This window comes from Onychomys torridus, chromosome 1 (assembly GCF_903995425.1).
Source record: "Onychomys torridus chromosome 1, mOncTor1.1, whole genome shotgun sequence".
NCBI classification, from domain to species: Eukaryota; Metazoa; Chordata; class Mammalia; order Rodentia; family Cricetidae; genus Onychomys; species Onychomys torridus.
In genome coordinates this window covers 9,563,575-9,584,637 of record NC_050443.1, presented here as the reverse complement: position 1 = coordinate 9,584,637, position 21,063 = coordinate 9,563,575, and the positions used below count along the sequence as shown (strand labels likewise).

The window sequence follows — 21,063 nt, the reverse complement described above, 5'->3', positions numbered from 1 at the left end:
TCCCCAGGGGCTGCTGAGGGGCTCCATCCTTTGAGGATGGCGATCGTGGTGGAACTCCAGAGTGGAGAGGCTTGACACTCGACCTGCCTGATGTGGTCGTAGGGTGAGACAACTCAGAAACAGCGAGCTGCCGACACCAGTATGGGAACTATCCAGCAGGCAGAGGCGCACCGGCCGGCGCTGGGCGGGGCCTGCGTGGGCGGGGCGAATGCAAGCACCGCCCCTCGCCGCCGCTGTCCGTGGTCTCCAAGTCTGCGAGGCCGCCGTGGGCGCCGAGAGCCCGGAGCACTAGCCCGCGCGCCCCAGGGTCTATGGAGCTGCCCCTCCACGCCACCCGGCCGGCCCCACGCCGCGCCCCGAGCCCACCCCACGTCCAGGTAACCCAGTCGGGAGCCCTGTGGGTGCGCGACGCCTGAAGGCTTGGCGGGAGGGATTGGGGACCCCTGGGTCCTGCCGGAATGTGGGGCCCAGACTCTGGTGACCTGGAGGCCACGGCATCAGGACGTCCGTACCGGCGGGATCCAGAGAGTGGTGCGTGGTTGTTGGGGTCCTGGTCACACAGGTTCAGGGCACTAGACGTCAACGCGTTTTGGGGAGGCTTGGGGGCCACCTAGATGCTGGGGACATGAGCGGCCTGGACACCTAATCGTGAAGAGGAAAGAGCCAGTTGGACACGTCTCTGGTTCTAGGGGGTCTGAATTCCAGAACACCTGGGTCCCGAGTGTCGCGTCCATCCTGGAGTCACAGTGGCCAGCGGTGTCATGGGCCAGGGTCTCACGCCCTGGTCTTTAGGGAGGAAGTTGTGGGTTGGAAATATTTAGCAACCGGGTCAGGTGGCGCCACCCCAGGGGCTCGAATGCTTCCTGGGCAGGATTTGGGGTGGGGTCCCTCTGTCCTCCCCGCCTCCTTAGCCCAGGCTAGGAAATGGGTGCAGCTGCAGACCTGGGGAGTGGGATCCTGGGGGTTGGCTTTGGGGGACGCACCTGGGGTGTTGGGAAGCTTTGCGGGGAGGGATGGAGCCCGGAGCGTCGGGGCCCTGGCGAGGCTCCCGCCCCGAGCGCAGCTTGGGCATGCTTGGCACGCAGCGCGCGGGCCGGTCCGATCCGTATGCGCGCCGCGTGCGCCCATTGGTATGCGGGAGCCGGCCCGGCGCGGGCGTGAGGCGGGCGCGCTGGCGGGCCGCGCGGGGGAGGCGGCGGCGGGGCACGTCCTCACCCGGAGCGCCAGGGTGGGAACCGCGGCTTCCCGGGAAGGGGAAACTGAGGCACGCATCCAAGCCAGTTCTTGGCTGGACCCTAGGGGAACCGGCACGCACCTCACTTTCCCGAGACATTCTTCCCCCCAGGGAACTGAGCCCCGCCTGCGACTCCTTCGCGCCTGAATTCTCGAGTCCCCGCCGAGATGGCGACCCCCTACCCCAGAAGCAGCGGCCGAGGTGAAGTCAAGTGCGGGGGAGGCCGTGGAGCCAGCAGCGTCCCCTGGGATTTCCTGCCCGGGCTAATGGTCAAGGCCCCGCCAGGACCCTGGTGAGCAAATGTAATGCCCCTGACCATGGCCTTGCCCCCGAAGGCGTGCTGGGGGTTGGGGGGACTTCGCAGCCTTCCGGATGAGACTCAGGGCAGTGCCCCGACCCTGCGCCTAGACTTCGTCACCCTCGCCTATTCCGGACTTGGGTTTTCTAGACCCCCAGCTCCGAATTCACCCCCGACATTGTCAGGAGAGGGAGAAGGCTCTGTCCTCAGCCCAGCCCGGTGGCTTGACATCCCAACACTCTGAAACAGGAGCAGGAAGCTCGCCAGTTCAAGGCCAGCCTGGGCAAAATAGAGAGACGTCTCAAAAAAGCAAAAACAAGAGCCGGGCGTGGTTGCGCATGCCTTTAATCTCCGTACTCCCGAGGCAGAGGCAAGCAAATCTCTATAAAATTTGAGGCCAGCCTGGTCTACCCAGTGAGACCACAGTCTCAACAAAAAGAAAAGAAAAGAAAAAAGTGCCGGAGGGATGTAGCCTAATGGTAAAGTGCTGGAGACCCTGGGTTCAATCCCTACCACCATAAATATAATAATAATAGTAATAATAATAATTGTTGTTATTATTATTAAATAAATAAAGGCTCTGTCCCCAAGCCAGCAGGGGTGTAGAATTGACACTCAGGTCTGCCCCACCTCCTGAAGCGCGGGGACCGTGCGCCCGGGGCCCTCTCTGACGCCTCCTCCACGCCGCCTGCCCAGCCTGCAGGCGCAGCGCAAAGAGAAGTCCCGCAACGCGGCGCGCTGGCGGCGCGGGAAGGAAAACCTAGAGTTCTTCGAACTGGCCAAGCTGCTCCCTCTGCCCGGTGCCATCTCCAGCCAGCTGGACAAAGCGTCCATCGTGCGCCTCAGTGTCACTTACCTCCGCTTGCGTCGCTTCGCCGCGCTGGGGGCGCCGCCCTGGGGGCTGCGAGCCGTCGGGCCTCCGGCCGGCCTCGGTGAGTGCGCATGCGCATGCTGCCAAGTCCTCCCTGCCACCCCACCCCCAGCCTTGGGGACAGGATTGAGAAAGCCAGGCCGCCCTGGCCCAGTTCCTGGAGAGTCCACCAGACCCTTTGTGGGTTCCTAACTGATGACTTAGGCTCTCTAGGGGACAAAAAGTTGAGATTTTTTATAAACTTTTGACCTAAGTCAGAACCCGGCCACAATCCAAATCACTAGGGTATTATTATTGTTGTTGTCTTTTTTTTTTTTTTACGAGACAGGGTCTTACTATGTAGCCCTGGCTAGCCTGGAACTCACTCTGTAGACCAGGCTGGCCTATAGAGATCTGCCTGCTTCTGCTAAGACTAAAGGTGTGCGCCATGACCCAGGCCTGAGTCTTTCAGACAATGCCTCCGGTAGGCTGGCCTGGCCTCAAATTGGGTGTGTAGTAGAGTCTAGCCCTGAATTTAGCATCCTCCTGCCTCCATTTCCTCAAAACAGGTGTCTGCCGCCATGCCCAGCAAAGGCTATTAATGTTATTAGGGGAGATGAACCATTGTCACTGAAGAAGTCTCCAGCTTAGAGCCTCCTGGGCCCAGGGCCTCCACTCAACCGGGAAGGAAGCTCTCCCGACCTGGGCCTGTGGGGCTCGGGGCACACTGGAACTCTGGGGGCTGAATCCCCCATTTGGGGCGAGGAGGCAACCATGTGTGTAGGGAGGGTGAGGAAGGTTCCCCGGTGGCATTAGCTGTCCCTCTGCCCCTCGCTCTGCAGTCCCAGGTAGGTGGCTCCCCCTTTCTGTGTTGCATTTTTTTAAAAACAAATGGGGGTGACCACCCGAATGGCCCCGCTCAGAGCGACCAGAAACTGATGAACATCTGCAAGGCCCCTGGAACTCCCTGCAAAGGGCAAACCGGCCTTCGGAATGTGGCCTGTACCACCCTGTTGCTTACCGAGTGAGGCCACGACGGGTGCCCAGGACCTCCCACACTCTACCCTGCCCTGGTGTGGTGTTGGTGGCTTATTCTCCCAGTGCTCCTGAGATCACCAGGAGTATGAGGCCAGCCTAGGCTACAAACCAACAACAAATAAGGCATTTTCATCCCGGCACTCGGGAGGCAAAGGCGGGCAGATCTCTGTGGGTTTGGGTCCCGCCTGAGTACTAAGGTCAACCTGGGCTACATGAGCTCCTGTCTCAAACAAGATTACTTAGCGAACAGAAAAAGGGGGGAAATGATGTGGAAAGTCCCTGCCTTGGAGATGCAGATGTGACACCATAGGGGGAAAAATTATAATCTATAATGTGTAGAAATGTAGACTACATACGACATCAACATATAGAGGAAGATCTCATTTTTCTTACTTCCCACCTCTGGCTATTGAAAGTCTTCGATTTCCATCCTTCTCTTTTATATATCTGTCCCTGCTCAGTTGTTAAGACAGGGCAGTGAAGGTCTTCCCTGAGGTCACAGGTGGAGAAGCCCCTCCACTTACAGAATAGGTGTCCTTAGGGTGGGGTTGGAGAAGGCGCCTATTCCCTTCCTACCCTAGTGCCCAGGGAGGAGGTGGGGGAGAGAAAATAGCATTGATTAAGCCCCGCAATAAATCACCATTTAAATTTAAATAATCCGGCTTCCCAGGCGGTAATTAGGCGAATTGACTGGTGCCGAGAGAATGCCGCATTAGAGAGGCTGATTACTGTCATTACCGGCGAACAACACGTGCGCCGCCGGCGGGGGATAAACATCTTGTCTATTGTCCTGGAGCCCCAGGGAGGGGAAGGGGGCTGAGAGAGCCCTGCCGCTGTCCAGCCCCCCAATACTTGGAGGGGCACTGGGAGGCTCCAAAGGAGAGGGCTCACTCTGGCCACAGCTCCCCGGCCATTCCCTGGCTATTGGCACAATGCCCACCTGTGCATGAGAACTAACTAGTCCAGGCAGCGTGCGTGGGTGGCTCCACGTCCTAACTCAAGGCGACAAAATCCAAAACCATAGACCTCTGCCAACCTGCACACGAATTAGCTCTCTGAAGACACCTTAGGCTTAGGCGGGAAGCCCGTTGTGACTCCTTTGTATAGCCCTGGGAAACGGAGACCCAGGGAGATATTTGCCCAAAGTCACACAGATGGAACATGGTGGCTACTTGGTTCATTTTCTATAAGAAATGTTTGTGGTTGGGTTTTTTTTTGTTTTTTGTTTTTTTGTTTTGTTTTGTTTTGTTTTGTTTTTGGTTTGGTTTGGTTTGGTTTCTGAGACTGAGACTGAGATTTCTCTGTGTAGCCGTGACTGTCCTGGAACTCATTCTGTAGAACAGGCTGGCATTGAACTCAGAGATCCGCCTGCCTCTGCCCCGCCTCCGCCCCCGCGTGCTAGGATTTCACCGCCTGGTGAAAGTTTTTAGCTTCAGTGTGTGGGTGTTTTGCCTATGTGCATCTCTGTACACCACCAGTACCAGGTGTCCATGGAGGCCAGGAGGGGGCACTAGATCCCCTGAAATTGGTGTTACACAGTTTCAGACTGCCATGCAGATGCCAGGAATTGAACCTGGGTCGTCTGGAAAAAAGCAGCCAGTGCTCTTAACCACTGAGCCATTCCCTTTCCCTTTTCTTTCTCTTCCCAAGTCTCTGTTTAAATTTTTTATTTATTTGGTCACATGTATGTAAGGGATGCACATACCTCTGCATGTATATGGAGGCCCAATGACAGCTTGCAGATGTGAGTTCTCTCTTTCCACCATGTGGGCCCCTGCGAACAAACTCAGGTTGTCAGGCTTAATGACAACTGCTTTTACCTGCTGAGCCAGCTCACCAGATGTTGTTGACAGGGTCTCACTAAGTAGCCCTGGCTGGCCTGGAACTCTATATATGGACCAGGTAGCCTTGAACTCAGAGTTCTGCCTACCTCTCTCTCCAGATTGCAGGGATTAAAGATGTGGGCTACCAGTCCTGGGCTTATTTTTACTGTTTTTTGTTTTGTTTTGTTTTGTTTTTTATTAAAAATGTATGTGATGCCCAGGGAGTGGTGCACACCTTTAATCCCAGCACTTGCAAAGCAGAGTCAGGCGGATCTGAGTTCGAGGCCAACATTGTCTACAGAGCAAGTTCCAGGACAGCCAGGGCTACACAGAGAGAGATCCTGCCTCAAAAAACTAAAACGAAAAATTATATGTATATGTTTATGCCTACAAATGTTTATGTGCACTGTGTGTGTAACTGCTGGAAGAGTCCAGAGGGGGTTGGATCCCTGCAGCCCAAGTGACAGGTGGCTGTGAGCCACCCAAGCTGGGTGCTGGGGACCAGACTTGAGTCTTTTGCAAGAGCAGTATGTGTTTGGGAGGGGGGTTGTTTGTTTGGTTTGGTTTTTGAGATGGAGTTTCTCTATGTATCCCTGGCTGTCCTGGAACTCTCTCTATAGACCAGGTTGGCCTCAAACTCACAGACATCCTCCTACCTCTGCCACCCGAGTGCTGGAATTAAAAGCATGCACTACCTCTGCTCAGCTTTTATTTATGTATTTATTCATTCATTTATTTATTTTGGTTTTTGTGTTTTTAATTGCTGAGCCATCTCTCCAATTCGTGTGTGTGGGGGTCAGAGGACAACCCTGGTGTCATTCTTTGCCTCCCTCCCCTTCTGAGATAGGGTCTGCTGTTCAGTGCTGCGTAGGCCAGGCTAGCTGGCCCAGGGGTTCCCAGGGAGTCTCCATCTCTCATCTCCAAGTAGGAGTGCGGAATTACAGGTGCTCACTACCATGTCCAGCTTCCCACGGGTTCTGGGGGTTCAAACTCAGGTCTCCACACTTGTGGAGCAAGTGCTTTACCCACTGAAACATCTCCCCAGGCCTCTTCCCTCGTTGTTCACAAGCTAAAACAGTGGGGGGGGGGCAGGAAATGCTCAATAAACAGTAGTTGAGTGCCCCAACAACTGGTCCACAGGTAGGACGCTACTTCCGGAGGAAGTGACCACTATGCTTGAAGGAATGAAGGAGCCAGCCATGAGAAGGGCCAGGCAGAGAGCAGGGCTGGGAGGAGGGCCTGCGGCAGGGGGTGGGGCGGACTGAGAAAGGAGGCGGGGGAAGCAGACAGCGACAGCAGGAGGCAGAGAGAAACTCCCAGGAGTGATCTAGACTGGCACAGTACCCTGGCACACTTTACGGTGATGTATTACTCATCCACTGTACACCCGGCTGTGGCCCTGGAAACCTTTGGTGTAGAGAATCCATCTCACCCTCTCTCTACAGCCACTTTCCAGGGAGAGCGGATGGAACTCTCAGAACTGCACACAGAACTGCGCAGGGCAGGGCTGGCGGCGGGGGCTTAGTTGGTAAAGCATTTGCCTAGCATGTTGGAGGCCCTGGGTTCCAACCCAGCGTTGCGCGAACCAGGCACAGTGCAGGCCTGTGATCCCAGTACCCAGGAAGTGGGGGCAGGAGGATCTGGAGTTCAAGGTCATCTTTGGATACACACTGAGCTCCAGGGTAGCCTGGGCTATATGACACAGAAAGAAGAGAGAAACAGAGAGAAGGGAGGGAGGGAGAGCCGGTTGTATGTCACATGTTTAATCCCAGCACTCAGGAGGCAGAGGCAGGCAGATCTCTGGGAATTCGAAGCCAGCCTGGGCTACACAGAGAAACCTGTCTCGAAAGATAGAGAGACAGACAGAGACAGAGACAGAGAGACAGAGAAAGCGGAAATTCCCAGAACAAGTTGCAGTCTCCCTGGGAGTCCGTGTAACCTATGAGGACAGACACTTGAAAGAGGGGACACCCCTTTCCCACCCCCAGAGTCATGCAGACCTAGCCCTTCACCCCTAATGACCCAGGACAGGAGACCCATAGAAGAGGAAAGGAGAGGCCCCCCTGGAGCTTGGTAGGCGTCCTAGCTGACCTCCCTTTCCGGAGCCTACCCTCTGTCTGCCTGTGGGTCTCCCCACTTCCTTTCTCCTCATCCATCTCAGTCTTCCGCTGCCCCCCAGGTGTTGGCTCACACATGTTTATTAAATGAAGAAGAATTATTAAGTGAATAAGTGATTTCAGGGATCTGGACTTCAGGAGGGGCAGATGTGAAGGTGGGAGACACTTGTTGAATTGGGGATGGACAGGGGGCTGTGGGTGCCAGGAGTGGAGAGCTGTCAGGTTTGGGGAGGCAGAAACTGGGGGTACTAAGGCATCAGTTGGCAACCCTAGGCATACCCTGGGGATCCTTGTGACAGGAGATGGGCCCTGTACACAGAGTGGGGGGGACAGCAAGTCCCCAAGCTCTCCCCCCTGCGCACCCCCATCCCAGCGTGCCCATTAATGCCGTTAATTGCAGCAGCTCGCTCTGACCCGGGCTGATCCTCGGAGAGGGAAAATGAAGGAATTAGCAAAAATGACAGGGGAAATTGCCACAATTAGCAGGCAGCATTGTTCCCGCCTGTCACGGGGCTGCCTGGAGCTTGGGTCTCAGGGGAGGGGTCCCCATCACCCCCTACACTTATTGTTCCTAGAGGTTCAGATGAGGAGGAAGCAGGAGGAACAGCGGTCAGATTTGGGGGCCCCTGGGCTAGACTGAGGAGCAGGGGTAACATAATAATCCCGCCTTTATTTACTCTGTTTCTCCGTCACGCTGGCTGGATGCTTGGCAGCCTAGGAGCTCAGACCCCTGCAGCAAACCCTCTGGACGAAGAAACTGAGGCACAAAGAGGCGGTGACTTCAGGCCCTCCGCCTAACAGAGGGAAGGTCCCTGACAGTGTCCCCAGAGTGCTCGGATCTACCTTGGGTGGGGTGGGAGTGTCATCTTCTGCAGCAATGACAGTCATTTGGGTGGCGTCCAGGACAGCTGTGTCTCTGCCAACCACCAACATGAGGTCTGGGACCCCAGTTCTCCTGACTAAGGGGAAGGGCCTGGGTCATCCAGCCTATGTCTTAGCAGCCATCTGTCTCGGAATTTATGTCTCTATGAAATTCTAAGTTCTTCCTTCTCTTAGTATATATCTTTATCTCAACATGTTTCCAAAAGTTACCCCCTTTTATGCCATGATCTACTATATAAAAATATCAGAAGGGGATGTAACTCAGCAGCAGCAGCACTGCCTAGAATCCCCCAGTGAGGGGCTGGGGTTTAACTCAGTGGTAGAACCCCTGCCTAGAATCCCCCAGTGAGGGGCTGGGGTGTGGCTCAGTGGTAGAGCCTCTGTCTAGAATCCCCCAGTGAGGGGCTGGGGTGTGGCTCAGTGGTAGAGCCCCTGCCTAGAATCCCCCAGTGAGGGGCTGGGGTGTGGCTCAGTGGTGGAGCCCCTGCCTAGAGTCCCCCAGTGAGGGGCTGGGGTGTGGCTCAGTGGTAGAGCCCCTGCCTAGAATCCCCCAGTGAGGGGCTGGGGTGTGGCTCAGTGGTGGAGCCCCTGCCTAGAATCCCCCAGTGAGGGGCTGGGGTGTGGCTCAGTGGTGGAGCCCCTGCCTAGAGTCCCCCAGTGAGGGGCTGGGGTGTGGCTCAGTGGTAGAGCCCCTGCCTAGAATCCCCCAGTGAGGGGCTGGGGGTGTGGCTCAGTGGTAGAGCCCCTGCCTAACATGTGCAAGGCTCTGGGTTCAGTCCACAGCACTGAAAAGAAGAAAGTAAGTAAAACCAGTTTTTACTCCAGCCTGGAGGAACATCCTTGTACATCAAGTTCTCAGGAAGCTAAGCAGGAGAATGGCAAATTTGAGTCAAACCTGGGCTATTGAGACTTTATCTCAAACAAACTAAAAAATGTTATGCAAAATTTATCCAGGGTAAAATTAGCAGTCTGTTGTTGTGCACTTGCACTGTTTATCTCTATGTGCACATGTATGTGAGCAGGACACAGCACACATGTAGAGATCAATTTGTGAGGATCAGGGCTCATCACTCTCACAGGTCCTGGGGATCAAGCTCAGATCTTCAAGCTTCATAGCCCATGCCTTAACCCACTAAACCATTTCAACAATCTTGAAAACTTGTTATTGATTCATTTATTTTTAAGGGTGTAGGTGTTTTACCTGCATGTATGTCTGTGTACCATCTGTGTGCAATGCCCACAGAGGTCAGAAGAGGGCATCAGATCCCCTGAGACTGCAGTTACAGAGGGTTGTGAGCCACCATGAAATGGAACCTGGGTCCTCGGCAAGAGCAGTTAGTGAGTGCTCTTAACCACTGAACATCTCTACACACACACACACACACACACACACACACACACACACACACACTCAATTTGTTAGACCTGCTCTCACTCTGTACTCTGGCCGGTCTGGAACTGGCTGTGTAGACACTGCTGTTTTAGAGTGTCAAACTTACTGCAAGGGACAGTATTGTAAGACCAGCATCACCTACATCAGATCATTTCTTCACTCCCAGAGGATTCCCACAGCCACAGAGCAGCCACCTCCCCTGCACTGCCAACCACAGACCTGCTTTCTATTGCCATGGGTTTGCCAATTCTGGACATTTCACAGACATGGGATCAAACACACTGTGGCCTTTTGTGCCTGTTTGCTTTCAGACATAGTTTTGGATTTCATAATGTTGCATCACATACCAAAGCTCCGTTCCTTTTCATGGCTAGATAATATTCCTCTGAATGGTTGTACCACGTTTGATTATCCATTCTGTGGAGGATGGACATGGGTTTTTTGTTTGTTTGTTTGTTTGTTTTTTGGCTGTGTGTAATGCTGTTCTCTCCATGTGCATACAGCACACTCACAATACCTATTTTCAGTTCATTTGGGCTGTGAAGGGATGGCCAGAGGCTAACATAATAACTCTTCTTAGTTGTTGAAGAATCACCAAACTATTTTCTTCAGCTGATACCCTAGTTTACATTCCACCCTGCAGTGTAAGAGAGTCCAATTTCTCTACCCACACTTATTCTTTTGTGTTTATCTTTTGTTGTTTTTTAGTGCAGAGGATTGAACCCAGGGGCATGTGAATGCTGGACAAGCACTCTACCACTAATCTACACCCCAGCCCCTCACTGGGGGACTCTAGGCAGGGGCTCTACCACTGAGCCACACCCCAGCCCCTCACTGGGGGATTCTAGGCAGGGGCTCTACCACTGAGCCACACCCCAGCCCCTCACTGGGGGATTCTAGGCAGGGGCTCTACCACTGAGCCACACCCCAGCCCCTCACTGGGGGATTCTAGGCAGGGGCTCTACCACTGAGCCACACCCCAGCCCCTCACTGGGGGATTCTAGGCAGGGGCTCTACCACTGAGCCACACCCCCAGCCCCTCACTGGGGGATTCTAGGCAGAGGCTCTATCACTAAGCAATGCTGCTTGCCCTCTTTTTAGTTTTTGAGATGGTATTTCATTATATATCCCAGGCAGGCCTTGAGTTCTTGGTTCTCCTGCCTCAGACTTCCCAGGTAGTTAGAATTACAGGCCTTCAGCAGCAGGCCAGTTGGCCTTGGCTTAGTCTTCATTGACCTGGCTTCAGGGCCCAGTGAGGATTGGCTGCGGTTTTCTGTGTCACCAGCACCTGCCTGTACAGTGTAGGGCCTGGGAATAGCAGTACTCAAGGACCTTTTTGGTGTGCAAAAGAAGAGGGAGTGAAGCTGGTGGCAGTGGCTCACGCCTTTAATCCCAGCACTCGGGAGGCAGAGGCAGGTGGACCTCTGTGAGTTCGAGGCCAGCCTGGTCTACAGAGCGAATTGCAGGACAGCCAGGGCTACACAGACAAACCCTGTCTCGGGAGGAGGAGGAGGAGGAGGAGGAGGAGGAGGAGGAGGAGGAGAGGGAGGAGGGGGAGGAGGGGGAGGAGGGGGAGGAGGAGGAGAAGAAGAAAGAGTGAACAAATTTCTCCTTTTGCTTTCTGTCACTCAGTCTTGACCTCTCTGTCCCAGCCGCCTCTGTCCTATAAGGAACAGCCATCTGTGAATTCGTTTTCTATAGAGGCTGGGGGGTTAAGACTGACTGGGTCCGTATCGGCTGCACAGAACGCAGTGAGCCAGACCAACAGGCCCTGACTTTCCTGTGCCCTCTGTCCCCAGCCCCAGGCCGCCGAGGCCCTGTGGCTCTGGTCTCTGAAGTCTTCGAGCAGCACCTTGGCGGACACATCCTGCAGGTGAGGTCCCTTCCCAGCCCGCTGCTCCGTGCTGCCACCTGGTGGTCGCTTCTGGGAATAGCACCCATCTTCCCGCGTCTGTCCCCTGGGGAGCGCTGGGTCTAAGGTCCCTTGTTCCTGTCCCTTCCCCGGGACCACGGAAGTCCCCCATCTCCAGAGGGAGACTCATGTTTCAGGAGCCTCGGACTTTTCTTACACCCGCTCCGTTTCTCCCAACTCTAGTCCCTGGATGGCTTCGTGTTCGCCTTGAACCAGGAAGGAAAATTTCTCTACATCTCAGAGACAGTGTCCATCTACCTGGGTCTCTCACAGGTAAGAACCCCCGCAGTGGGCCGACATCTTTACTGCCTGGCCTATGCATGCCCTTGTTCACTAACCCCAACATGAAAAACAGGACCACAAATTCAAAGCCAGCCAGGGCAACTTCATAAGACCTTGTCTCAAAATTAAAAACTGGGCTGGAGATGTAGTTCTGTGGTGGAATTCTAGGGAGCTGAGCTCAGTGGCTCAGAGGTACATCGCTTGTGTAGCATTCTGAAGGTTCTGGGATTCAAACCACTGTAGCTGGGGCAGGGTTGTAGCCTGGTTGATAGAATGCCTGCCTGGCATTCACAAAGCCCTGGGTCAGACTCCTTACATGGAATAAACTGGGCGTGGTGGTGAGGCATAAACCTATGCATTAAATTCCAGCATGGGGCTAGAGAGATGGCTCAGAGGTTAAGAGCACTGACTGCTCTTCTAGAGGTCCTGAGTTCAATTCCCAGCACCCACATTATGGCTCACAACCATCTGCAATGAGATCTTGCGCCCTCTTCTGTATACATAATAATTAAAATAAATCTTTCAAAAAAAATTCCAGCATCCGGGAGGTGGAGCAGGAGAATTAGAAATTCCAGGCCAATTTAGGCTACATAAGAGGCTGTCTGAAAAAGGAATAACATTCCCAGCCGGGCGGTGGCTGCGCACGCCTTTAGTCTCAGCACGCCTTTAGTCTCAGCACGCCTTTAGTCTCAGCACGCCTTTAGTCTCAGCACTTGAGAGGCAGAGGCAGGCAGATCTCTGTGAGTTCGAGGCCAGCCTGGTCTACAGAGTGAGTTCCAGGACAGCCAGGGCTACACAGAGAAACCCTGTCTTGAATAAATGAACAAACAAACAAATAAATAAGTAAATAAATAAATAAATGGCACTTCCCCAAAGGAGGGGACTTTGGACAAGGATATGTGTGTAAAAAAATAGAAGGGGGGGCTGGAGAGATGGCTCAGAGGTTAAGAGCACTGGCTGCTCTTCCAGAGGTCCTGAGTTCAATTCCCAGCACCTACATGGTGGCTCACACAGCCATCTACAATGGGATTTCATGCCCTTTTCTGGTGTGCAGACAGAACACTGTATCCATAATAATAAATGAATAAATTTTTAAAAAATAGAAGAGACAAGGTGGGGTGTGGGGAATGGGTACAGATACATGAAGGCTAAAGAGAGCTAGGTCCCTCAGCCCAAGCACAGGACAGCGGGAGGCATGGTGGGCTTCTGAATAAGAACTGTTATGTTCTGTAGTACAGTTTTCAGAAGAGTTTTAAATGGGGCTTGAAGGTCAGAAGATCAGTGTGGAATCCGTGGGGAAAGCCAGAGGCTGCACTGAGGAAGGTGGGGGAGCATGAGAGCCCTCTGAGAGCCCTCTGAGAGCCCTCTGAGAGGTGGCTGATCCTAAAGGTTCAAATTCATTAAAGGGTTGAAAACCGCCGGGCTTGATGGTATGAATTTGTAATTTCCAGATCTCAGGAGGCTGAGGCAGTAGGGTCACCACAAGTCTGAGGCCAGCCTGGGTCACCTAGCAAATATCTGTCTGAAAAAAGCAAAAAGGGCCAAGTATAGCAGAACAAGCCTTTAATCCCAGAACTCCAGAGGTAGAGGCAGGCGGATCTCTAAATTGGAGGCCAAACCCGGTCTACATAATGAATTCCAGGACAGCCAGAGCTACAAAGTGAGACGTTGTCTCAAAACAAACAAACAAACAAATAAAACCTCTCCCTTCCCTCCCTAATTTAAAAAGGAGGGAAGCTTCTAAAGAAAAACACAAGGCTGGTGTGAGGTGCACCCGGGTGCCCAGGCTAAACCCAGCCCCTGCTTTGCGTTCACGCACTCCTGCATTCCCCTCCATCACCGGCAGGTGGAGCTGACGGGCAGCAGTGTCTTCGACTACATCCATCCTGGGGACCACTCCGAGGTGTTGGAGCAACTGGGGCTGCGGTCCGCGACCCACGGACCCCCCACGCCACCCTCCTCTTCCTCCTCCTCGTCTTCCTCCTCGCTGGTGGACACTCCCGAGATTGGTAATTTCTAGGAACCCCCTTCTTGCCAATGAATGAAGCCTGAGGGTAGATCCTGGTGTTCGTGCTTAACATGCCAGAAAGCAAGATTTTGTAAAACGGATTAAGCCCACTTAAGGCAGTGACAATAGGCTGTCTAAACCTGCCTGGTTCCCCAAAATTTCCAAGGTACACCAAGATTTGAGCTTGCTGGATGGAGGTGGGAATAAGGCCGCGAGACTTTTTTTTCTTTTTTAGACCCTGTGTTTAAAAATTGCATTGGGAGTTGGGGATTTAGCTCAGTGGTAGAGCACTTGCCTAGCAAGAGCAAGGCCCTGGGTTCGGTCCTCAGCTCAAAAAAAAAAAAAAAAAAAAAGATTAAAAATTGCATTGGGGCCGGGTGGTGGTGTCGCAGTCTTTAATCCCCCAACTTGGGAGGCAGAGCCAGGCAGATCTCTGTGAGTTCGAGGCCAGCCTGGTCTACAGAGTGAGATCCAGGACAGCCACCAAAACTACACAGAGAAACGCTGTCTCAGAAAGCAAACAAACAAAAAATTGCATTGGATCCTAACCCCATCTCCACAAGCCAGGAGGGATGGCCTTCAAAACCCTGGCACAGCACAGAGAGGTCAAATTAATTGCCCCAAATCACACAGCTACTCCAGCCCAGGATCTTGCTCCTGAGCCCTTTGCTTGTTAATTCTGTGTGTGTGTGTGTGTGTGTGTGTGTGTGTGTGTGTTCTTTCCACCCACTACGTGGGTCTCAGATACCACACATTTATCCATTGAGGCATCTTGTCAGTGCCTAGCTTCTTCCTTGGGTGGAAATTTCCACTCTCATGGCGGACTGAAAGTTGAGTGGACATTGCCCACAAGCTCCCTTTAGCATGGAAATGTTGGGGACCTGTGAAAATTACTGAACTGGGTTTGGTTAACACCCAAAATGAGCCGTCCACAGATCCACAGTGTGAGGAGCTTGGAGAGACATCTGGTATATGCTGGGGACTAAGAGAGGTTACTGACCAATTTGGGAGAGACAGGAAGATTGACCATTTTTCCTCATATGATCTTAACATTGGCCAAATATGGGGGGGGGGGATGACTCTGAAGCCATCTCAGGACGAGGTGGGAGAGCAAAGCTGTACTTTTAAAGTTTCTTCAGGACAGAAGAGATCACACACTACAAGGAAGCAGGCTTAGTTAATACATGACCAAGGTGCAATACTGGACTCAGGCTATGTGGCAGGGGTCACTCACGCTCTAGGTGGGGCTGGGCTCACGTGTGGCCCGGAAGGAGTGACTCCTGTTAGGCTGTCTGGACCCTTGGACATCAGGGGGGCTGGGTATGTTCATGCCTTGCTCAGGATCCTCTCCATGGGCCAGCAGTTCTCAACCTGTGGGTCACAATGCCTTTTGCAGGGGGCATTGAATGACCCTTTCACGGCGGGGGGGGGGGGGGGGGTCACGGGGAAACACAGATATTTACAATTCATAACAGTAGCAATGAAAATAATGTTCCGGTTTGGGTCCCCACACCATGAGGAACTGTATTAAAGGGTCACAGCATTAGGATTAGCTAGAGGACCGGGCAGACACTCTGAACACGTGAGTATGTGCCTGAGTTTGAGGGAAAGGGTCCTGTGGGTGTGAGCATTTTTTGTGATCCCACCCTCCTTAGGTGCCCAGTCCAGTGTGGGAGGGACATGGCCAGACAGAGCCCAGACAGGTGGCTGCTCCAGCCGGGGCTCAGACCTGATACCTGGGGGACAGAACTGAGAGATGGCTCTCTTCTCAGGGCTCTAGTGAACTGTGGTGGGTTCTGAGCAGCCAAGGGGGGCTCGTCTGATCTTAGACCTGGCTGTCCCATGGAGGGGAGATTCTTTTATCAGTGTGCCTGTGTAACCATTAGATGTGTCTGAGTGTCTGGTTCTGAGGTGACAGGAGCCTTAGAAACCCTAAAACAGAACCCTCCTGCTCTGCCCTAGAAGCCAGCCCCACAGAGGCATCCCCCGCCTTCCGGGCCCAGGAGCGTTCCTTCTTCGTCCGCATGAAGTCCACCCTCACCAAGAGGGGCCTAAATGTCAAAGCCTCAGGTTACAAGGTGGGTGGAAGCTGCCCTTTCTCCCTCCTGTCTGCCAGCTATGCCCGGGGTTACAGGGCGACGAAGCCAGAAACGGGGAAACACTCAAAGCCTCCCCTGTGCCAAGGGGCCTGTGGTTATCAGGTGGAACTGGGCAGGGCCTTGGCTTGGCTGTGATCCCCCTGCCTCAGCAGCCCCACCTGGCACTTCCCCAGTCACCCGCATCACTGCTGATTCTGCCTGGCCATCTCCAGCCAGGCCCTGCTCGATCCCTCCCAACGACCACCGCCTTCCCCAGGTCATTCACGTGACGGGGCGCCTGCGGTCCCGAGCCCTGGGTCTCGTGGCGCTTGGACACACGCTGCCCCCGGCCCCGCTAGCTGAGCTGCCCCTGCACGGACACATGATTGTCTTCCGCCTCAGCCTGGGCCTCACCATCCTAGCTTGTGAGAGCAGGTACCGGGGTAGGGGTGGGAGGGAGGGTGGGTCCACTGGAAAGATGGGGATGTGTGGGGTTCAGTCAACCCTGGGCCTTCGGGCTGGGGAGGAAGAGCAAGCGAGGCGCGGGGGTGCCTGGGAGAAGGGAGGGTGGGCCTGGCTCCACTGCTGTCCCATCACTTGTCCCTTCCTTCACCTCTATTGTTACTATGCCCATTTCACGGAGGGAAACTGAGAGGCAGAGGACTGCACTGCAAGGGAGTAGACCCTGGCAGACGCTGAAGCCCACTCTGCCGTCCCCCCACACCACCCAGTGTCTCCAGCTCCGCTTTCTCTTTTCTGTCTCCCCCAGAGTTAGCGACCACATGGACATGGGACCCTCGGAGCTGGTGGGACGCAGCTGCTACCAGTTTGTCCACGGACAGGATGCAGCCAGGATCCGTCAAAGCCATCTGGATCGTGAGACACACTTCTGTACCCTCTCCCCGCCCACCGCCCACCGCCCACCACAAAGACCTGAATGCCCCTGCTGTTCTGTTCCCTGGAAGTCCTTCTTCAGGGCTAACCACAGTCTCTGCTTGTACTGCAGCTCCTGGGGCTCTGTTTGGAATAGAAAAGCATCAAAGGGCTTGAGCAATGGCCTGTGGGAGGGGCAGTAAGTGGGGTGTGAGGGGGTCTCTGACCAATGCTGGGGTACCACCGGGTCTCTGACTTTCTCTGTACCTCTCTGTCTCTCTCGATTCTCCCCACTCTTGCTGCCTCTGCCTACCTCCTGCCCACCTGTCTTGGCCCTCCTCACCCTCCCCTCTCTCCCCACCCCTCTGGGCTCTCTGCTCCCTTGGGATGGACCCAGTGCTGGACAAAGGTCAGGTGGTGACTGGTTACTACCGTTGGCTGCAGCGTGCGGGGGGCTTCGTGTGGCTGCAGTCCGTGGCCACTGTGGCCGGGAACGGGAAGAGTGCCGGGGAGCATCACGTGCTGTGGGTCAGTCACGTGCTCAGGTGAGAGGTGGCCGGCAGCGGCAGGCTCTCCCCATCCCAGCCAGGGCCCCTAAAGGGAGGACTCTGTAGGCCTGACGGGAAAAGCCCAGGCATGGACTGGCCTCACGGAGGGCAGAGAGGAGTCACAGTTGGGAGGAGGCAGGCAGGGTCTCAGAGAAGGCTCACGAAGGTCTACCTCAGGCTGAAGGTGTGGGTTTGACTCTAGGGCACTGGGGAGCCACGGCGGACTCGACAGAGGGAGAGCCAGAGCCGTGCAATACACACATGCATTTGGAGCAGAGGGCCCAGAGCAGATGAAGCCTCAGGTCTACAGCCCTACCTGCCCAGGGGGGGAAAGAGAGTGTCTGGGGCTGGAGCAGGGTCAGGAGAAAAAAAAAGGTTGTAAACAACAGCAGGGCATTTTGTCTTGGGGCATTAGGGAGGTTTTGTGTCTGGAGGGGGAAATCACAGGCAGAGCTGCACTTTTGGAAGAGCTGACTGGGGAGATATGAACTGGAGAACAAGAGAAGAGGAGGCTGGGGTATGGTTTAAGAAGTGCCAGGAAGTCGGGCGGTGGTGGCAGAACACACTCGGGAGCAGAGGCAGGTGGATCTCTGTGAGTTCGAGGCCAGCCTGGTCTACAGAGTGAGTTCCAGGACAGCCAGGGCTACACAGAGAAACCATGTCCAGAAAAACAACAAAACAATAAGCCAGGAGAGAAGGGAGTGCCATCTGCCCCTTTGGGTCCTAGAAAGGAACAGAAGATTTGGAAGGAAGAGACTAAGATGACCATGACATGCTTAAAGGACCCCTAGGTAATATCAGGTGGCTGACAGGGACATAGGTTTGCCCATAGGAAGGAGAGCGCAGCCCAGTTAGAATATATTTTAGAGCTGGGCCTGATCCTCTGATCCCAGCCAGTGGAAAGACTGACACAGGAAACTGAAAGTTCAAGGCCAGCTTGGGAAACTTGGGAAGATCCTCTCTCAATAAATAGAGTGCTCAACAGTACAGTCCCTGCCTAGAATCCCCAGGTGAGGGGCTGGGGTGTGGCTCAGTGGTGGAGCCCTGCCTAGAATCCCACAGTGAGGAGCTGGGGTGTGGCTCAGTGGTAGAACCCCTGCTGGAGACTCAGTGTGTGTGTGTGTGTGTGTGTGTGTGTGTGTGTGTGTGTGTGTGTAAAACTACATGGAGTTAATAGGTCTGAAAGAAAATCTGAAGTGCTCAGGGTAGTATCAGCAAATTCCATGCTGGGAATGTTGATACTCACTGCTGTCCCAAGACTTCTGGTTTTCAGTCCCACCGTCTTGTCCCCAGCCATGCCGAAGAGGGCCAAACACCCCTGGATGCCTTCCAGCTTCCAGCCAGTGTGTCTCATGAGGATCCATCCAGCCCAGGGCCAGAGCCCACAGGTAAATTAACCCCCCCCACCTCTGCGCCCAGGAAACACTAAGGGACCCACTGTGGAAGGCACTCAGCATATGTGGCTATTTACATTAACACTGAGTTAAATGTCCTTGGGCTGGGGACAGATGACACAGATAATGTGCTTGCTGGAAAGCTTACTGGTATGGCTTTAGTTCCTCTAAAGAAGAGCCAGGTGCAGAAACACTTCTGCAGTCCCAGTGCTGGGGAAGTGGAGCTCTTGTGAGGCAGAAGCAGGCGGATCTCTGTGAGTTCGAGGCCAGCCTGGTCTACAGAGTGAGATCCAGGACAGGCTCCAAAACTACACAGAGAAACCCTGTCTCAAAAAAAAAAAAAAAAACAAACAAAAAACACAACCAAGCAGGGCATGATGGTGCATGCTTTTAATCCCAGCATTCAGGAGGCAGAAGCAGGCAGATCTCTGAGTTCAAGGCCACCCTGGTCTACATACAGCCAGGGCTACACAGAGAAACCCTGTCTTGAAGAAACCAACTCCTCATCCCACCTCAAAATTAAATGTCTTCATCCTCAAATTTATCCATCATATTTCAAATAGTCAGTAGCAACATGTGGCCATTGGCTGTCTCTCAGGACAATACAGGTGAAACATGTCTGGTATTATTTAAAATTCTATGGCTGTGGAGAAGGGGTTCTGGAGAGTTCTATAATCTGCAGAGGTCTAGCTGGAACTTCTCAGTCCAGTCTTTATTGGCATGTCAGGGATAGATAGGTCTTAGCTACGCTGTAGAAGGTGTCTGGGGTTCCTCCCTTCACTTATGATAAACATATCTCTTGGTCCAGCTGTTTGCCTGAGGGGGGCAGGAACCACTGGGGATGTGAACTGCAGCCCCGCCACACTGTGCCCCACACTGCAAGATCAAGGGCTGGGGACACACATTCCTTCAGAAGCCTCCTTCAAGGTTGGAGTGTTGGAGTGAAGGACTATAATGCCAGCTACTGGGGAGGCTGAGGCAGGGAGATGCCAAGTTCAAGGTTAGCCTGGACAACTTAGCAAGTCAATATCTGAAAGAGTAAAGAGGCCTGAGGGCACAATGCTTGCTGTGTATGCATAAAGATGTGAGCTTGGACCAGGCAGTGGTGGCACACACATTTAATCTCAGCTCTCAGGAGGCAGAGGCAGGCAGATCTCTGTGAGTTCCAGGCCAGCCTGGTCTACAAAAAGAAACCAAAAAGAAAAAGAGAAAAGAAAACCAACTCTACAAAGCTGTTCTCTGACCTGGATAGCACCTGCATGATGGCATGTATGCCACCCCATCATGCACATGCGCATAATAGAGATACAGGAAGACCACCAATGTTGACATCTCACTTCCATACCCTCACCCATCCCTGAAAAGTAAAAAGAAGGCTTAGAATCTGCTTCAACAGTAGAAGGCCTGTGAACTGAGGGGCTGGGAGTGGGAGTGGGGTGGGTGTCGCTCAGTGGTAGAGCCCCTGCCTAGAATCCCCCAGTGAGGGGCTGGGGTGTGGCTCAGTGGTGGAGCCCCTGCCTAGAATCCCTCAGTGAGGGGCTGGGGGTGTGGCTCAGTGGTAGAGCACTGCACAGAATAAAATCAAGTATCTTCTTCAGAGGAGGAGCCTCCAGTTGACCCGAAGCAGGCTGCCTCTGTGGACCAGGACAAGGACAAGGACCCTCAGGCCAGAGGCAAAGGCATCAAAGTGGAGCCTGGCCCGAAGGAAGCGAGAGGCTCAGAGGACAGCGGAGAGGAGGAACTCTCAGATCCGCCGGCCGCACCTCGGCCGGAATTCACTTCTGTCATCCGGGCGGGGGCCCTGAAGCATGATCCAGTACTGCCGTGGGGCCTGACAACTCCCGGGGACCCCTCACCTGCTCTTCTCCATGCAGGCTTCCTGCCACCGGTGGTGCGGGGCCTGTGTACACCGGGAACCATCCGCTATGGCCCCGCAGAGCTGAGCCTGATGTATCCACATCTGCACAGGCTGGGCCCAGGTCCCACACTCCCAGAGGCCTTTTACCCTACGCTGGGCCTGCCCTATCCAGGGCCCACGGGTACTAGGGTTCAGCGGAAGGGAGACTAAGGAGAAGCCGAACCTGGGGCATAAATCAAGGCCTGGAGTTGTCCTTGAGAATTAAACACCACTCCCTGAGAGGTTCCATCCCCAGGGACCCTGCATGACTGCTGTTTCTTGTCCCTTTAAATTATTTATTTCTGTTTGTTTGGGTGGGTGGGTGGGGGCGGGGGGAGTGCGTGTGTGGTACGGTGTGGGAATTAGCTCTCTCCTTCTACCATGTGGGTCCTGAGGATCAAACTCAGGATGTCAAGCTTGGGAGCAAATGCCGCTG

The 21,063-nt window shown here is 54.1% G+C and overlaps 1 protein-coding gene across 2 annotated transcripts; it reads left to right on the top strand.

The window, feature by feature from the left end:
- The first annotated feature begins 227 nt into the window (after positions 1-227).
- Positions 228-20,893, top strand: Npas1 (neuronal PAS domain protein 1). 2 transcript variants are annotated; one of them, XM_036166734.1, is made up of 12 exons: positions 228-377; positions 1,346-1,526; positions 2,229-2,464; positions 11,435-11,508; positions 11,731-11,820; positions 13,676-13,838; positions 15,803-15,915; positions 16,193-16,350; positions 16,685-16,791; positions 17,186-17,333; positions 18,630-18,724; positions 20,329-20,893. In XM_036166734.1, exons 2-12 carry the CDS (start codon positions 1,402-1,404, stop codon positions 20,796-20,798), a joined length of 1,779 nt encoding a protein of 592 aa, XP_036022627.1. In that variant the 5' UTR covers positions 228-377; positions 1,346-1,401; the 3' UTR covers positions 20,799-20,893. The 2 variants fall into 2 exon arrangements, with proteins under 2 accessions (XP_036022627.1, XP_036022617.1); XM_036166724.1 differs by having other exon boundaries at positions 15,800-15,915.
- Positions 20,894-21,063: the final 170 nt, after the last annotated feature.

Excerpts from the sequence above, each read along its gene's own strand:
- Npas1 (XM_036166724.1), top strand. The coding sequence starts at position 1,402 with ATGGCGACCCCCTACCCCAGAAGCAGCGGCCGAGGTGAAGTCAAGTGC. Across the intron at positions 11,509-11,730 it reads TTGGCGGACACATCCTGCAG|TCCCTGGATGGCTTCGTGTT; the intron begins GTGAGGTCCCTT and ends TCCCAACTCTAG. Across the intron at positions 17,334-18,629 it reads TGGGTCAGTCACGTGCTCAG|CCATGCCGAAGAGGGCCAAA; the intron begins GTGAGAGGTGGC and ends TCTTGTCCCCAG.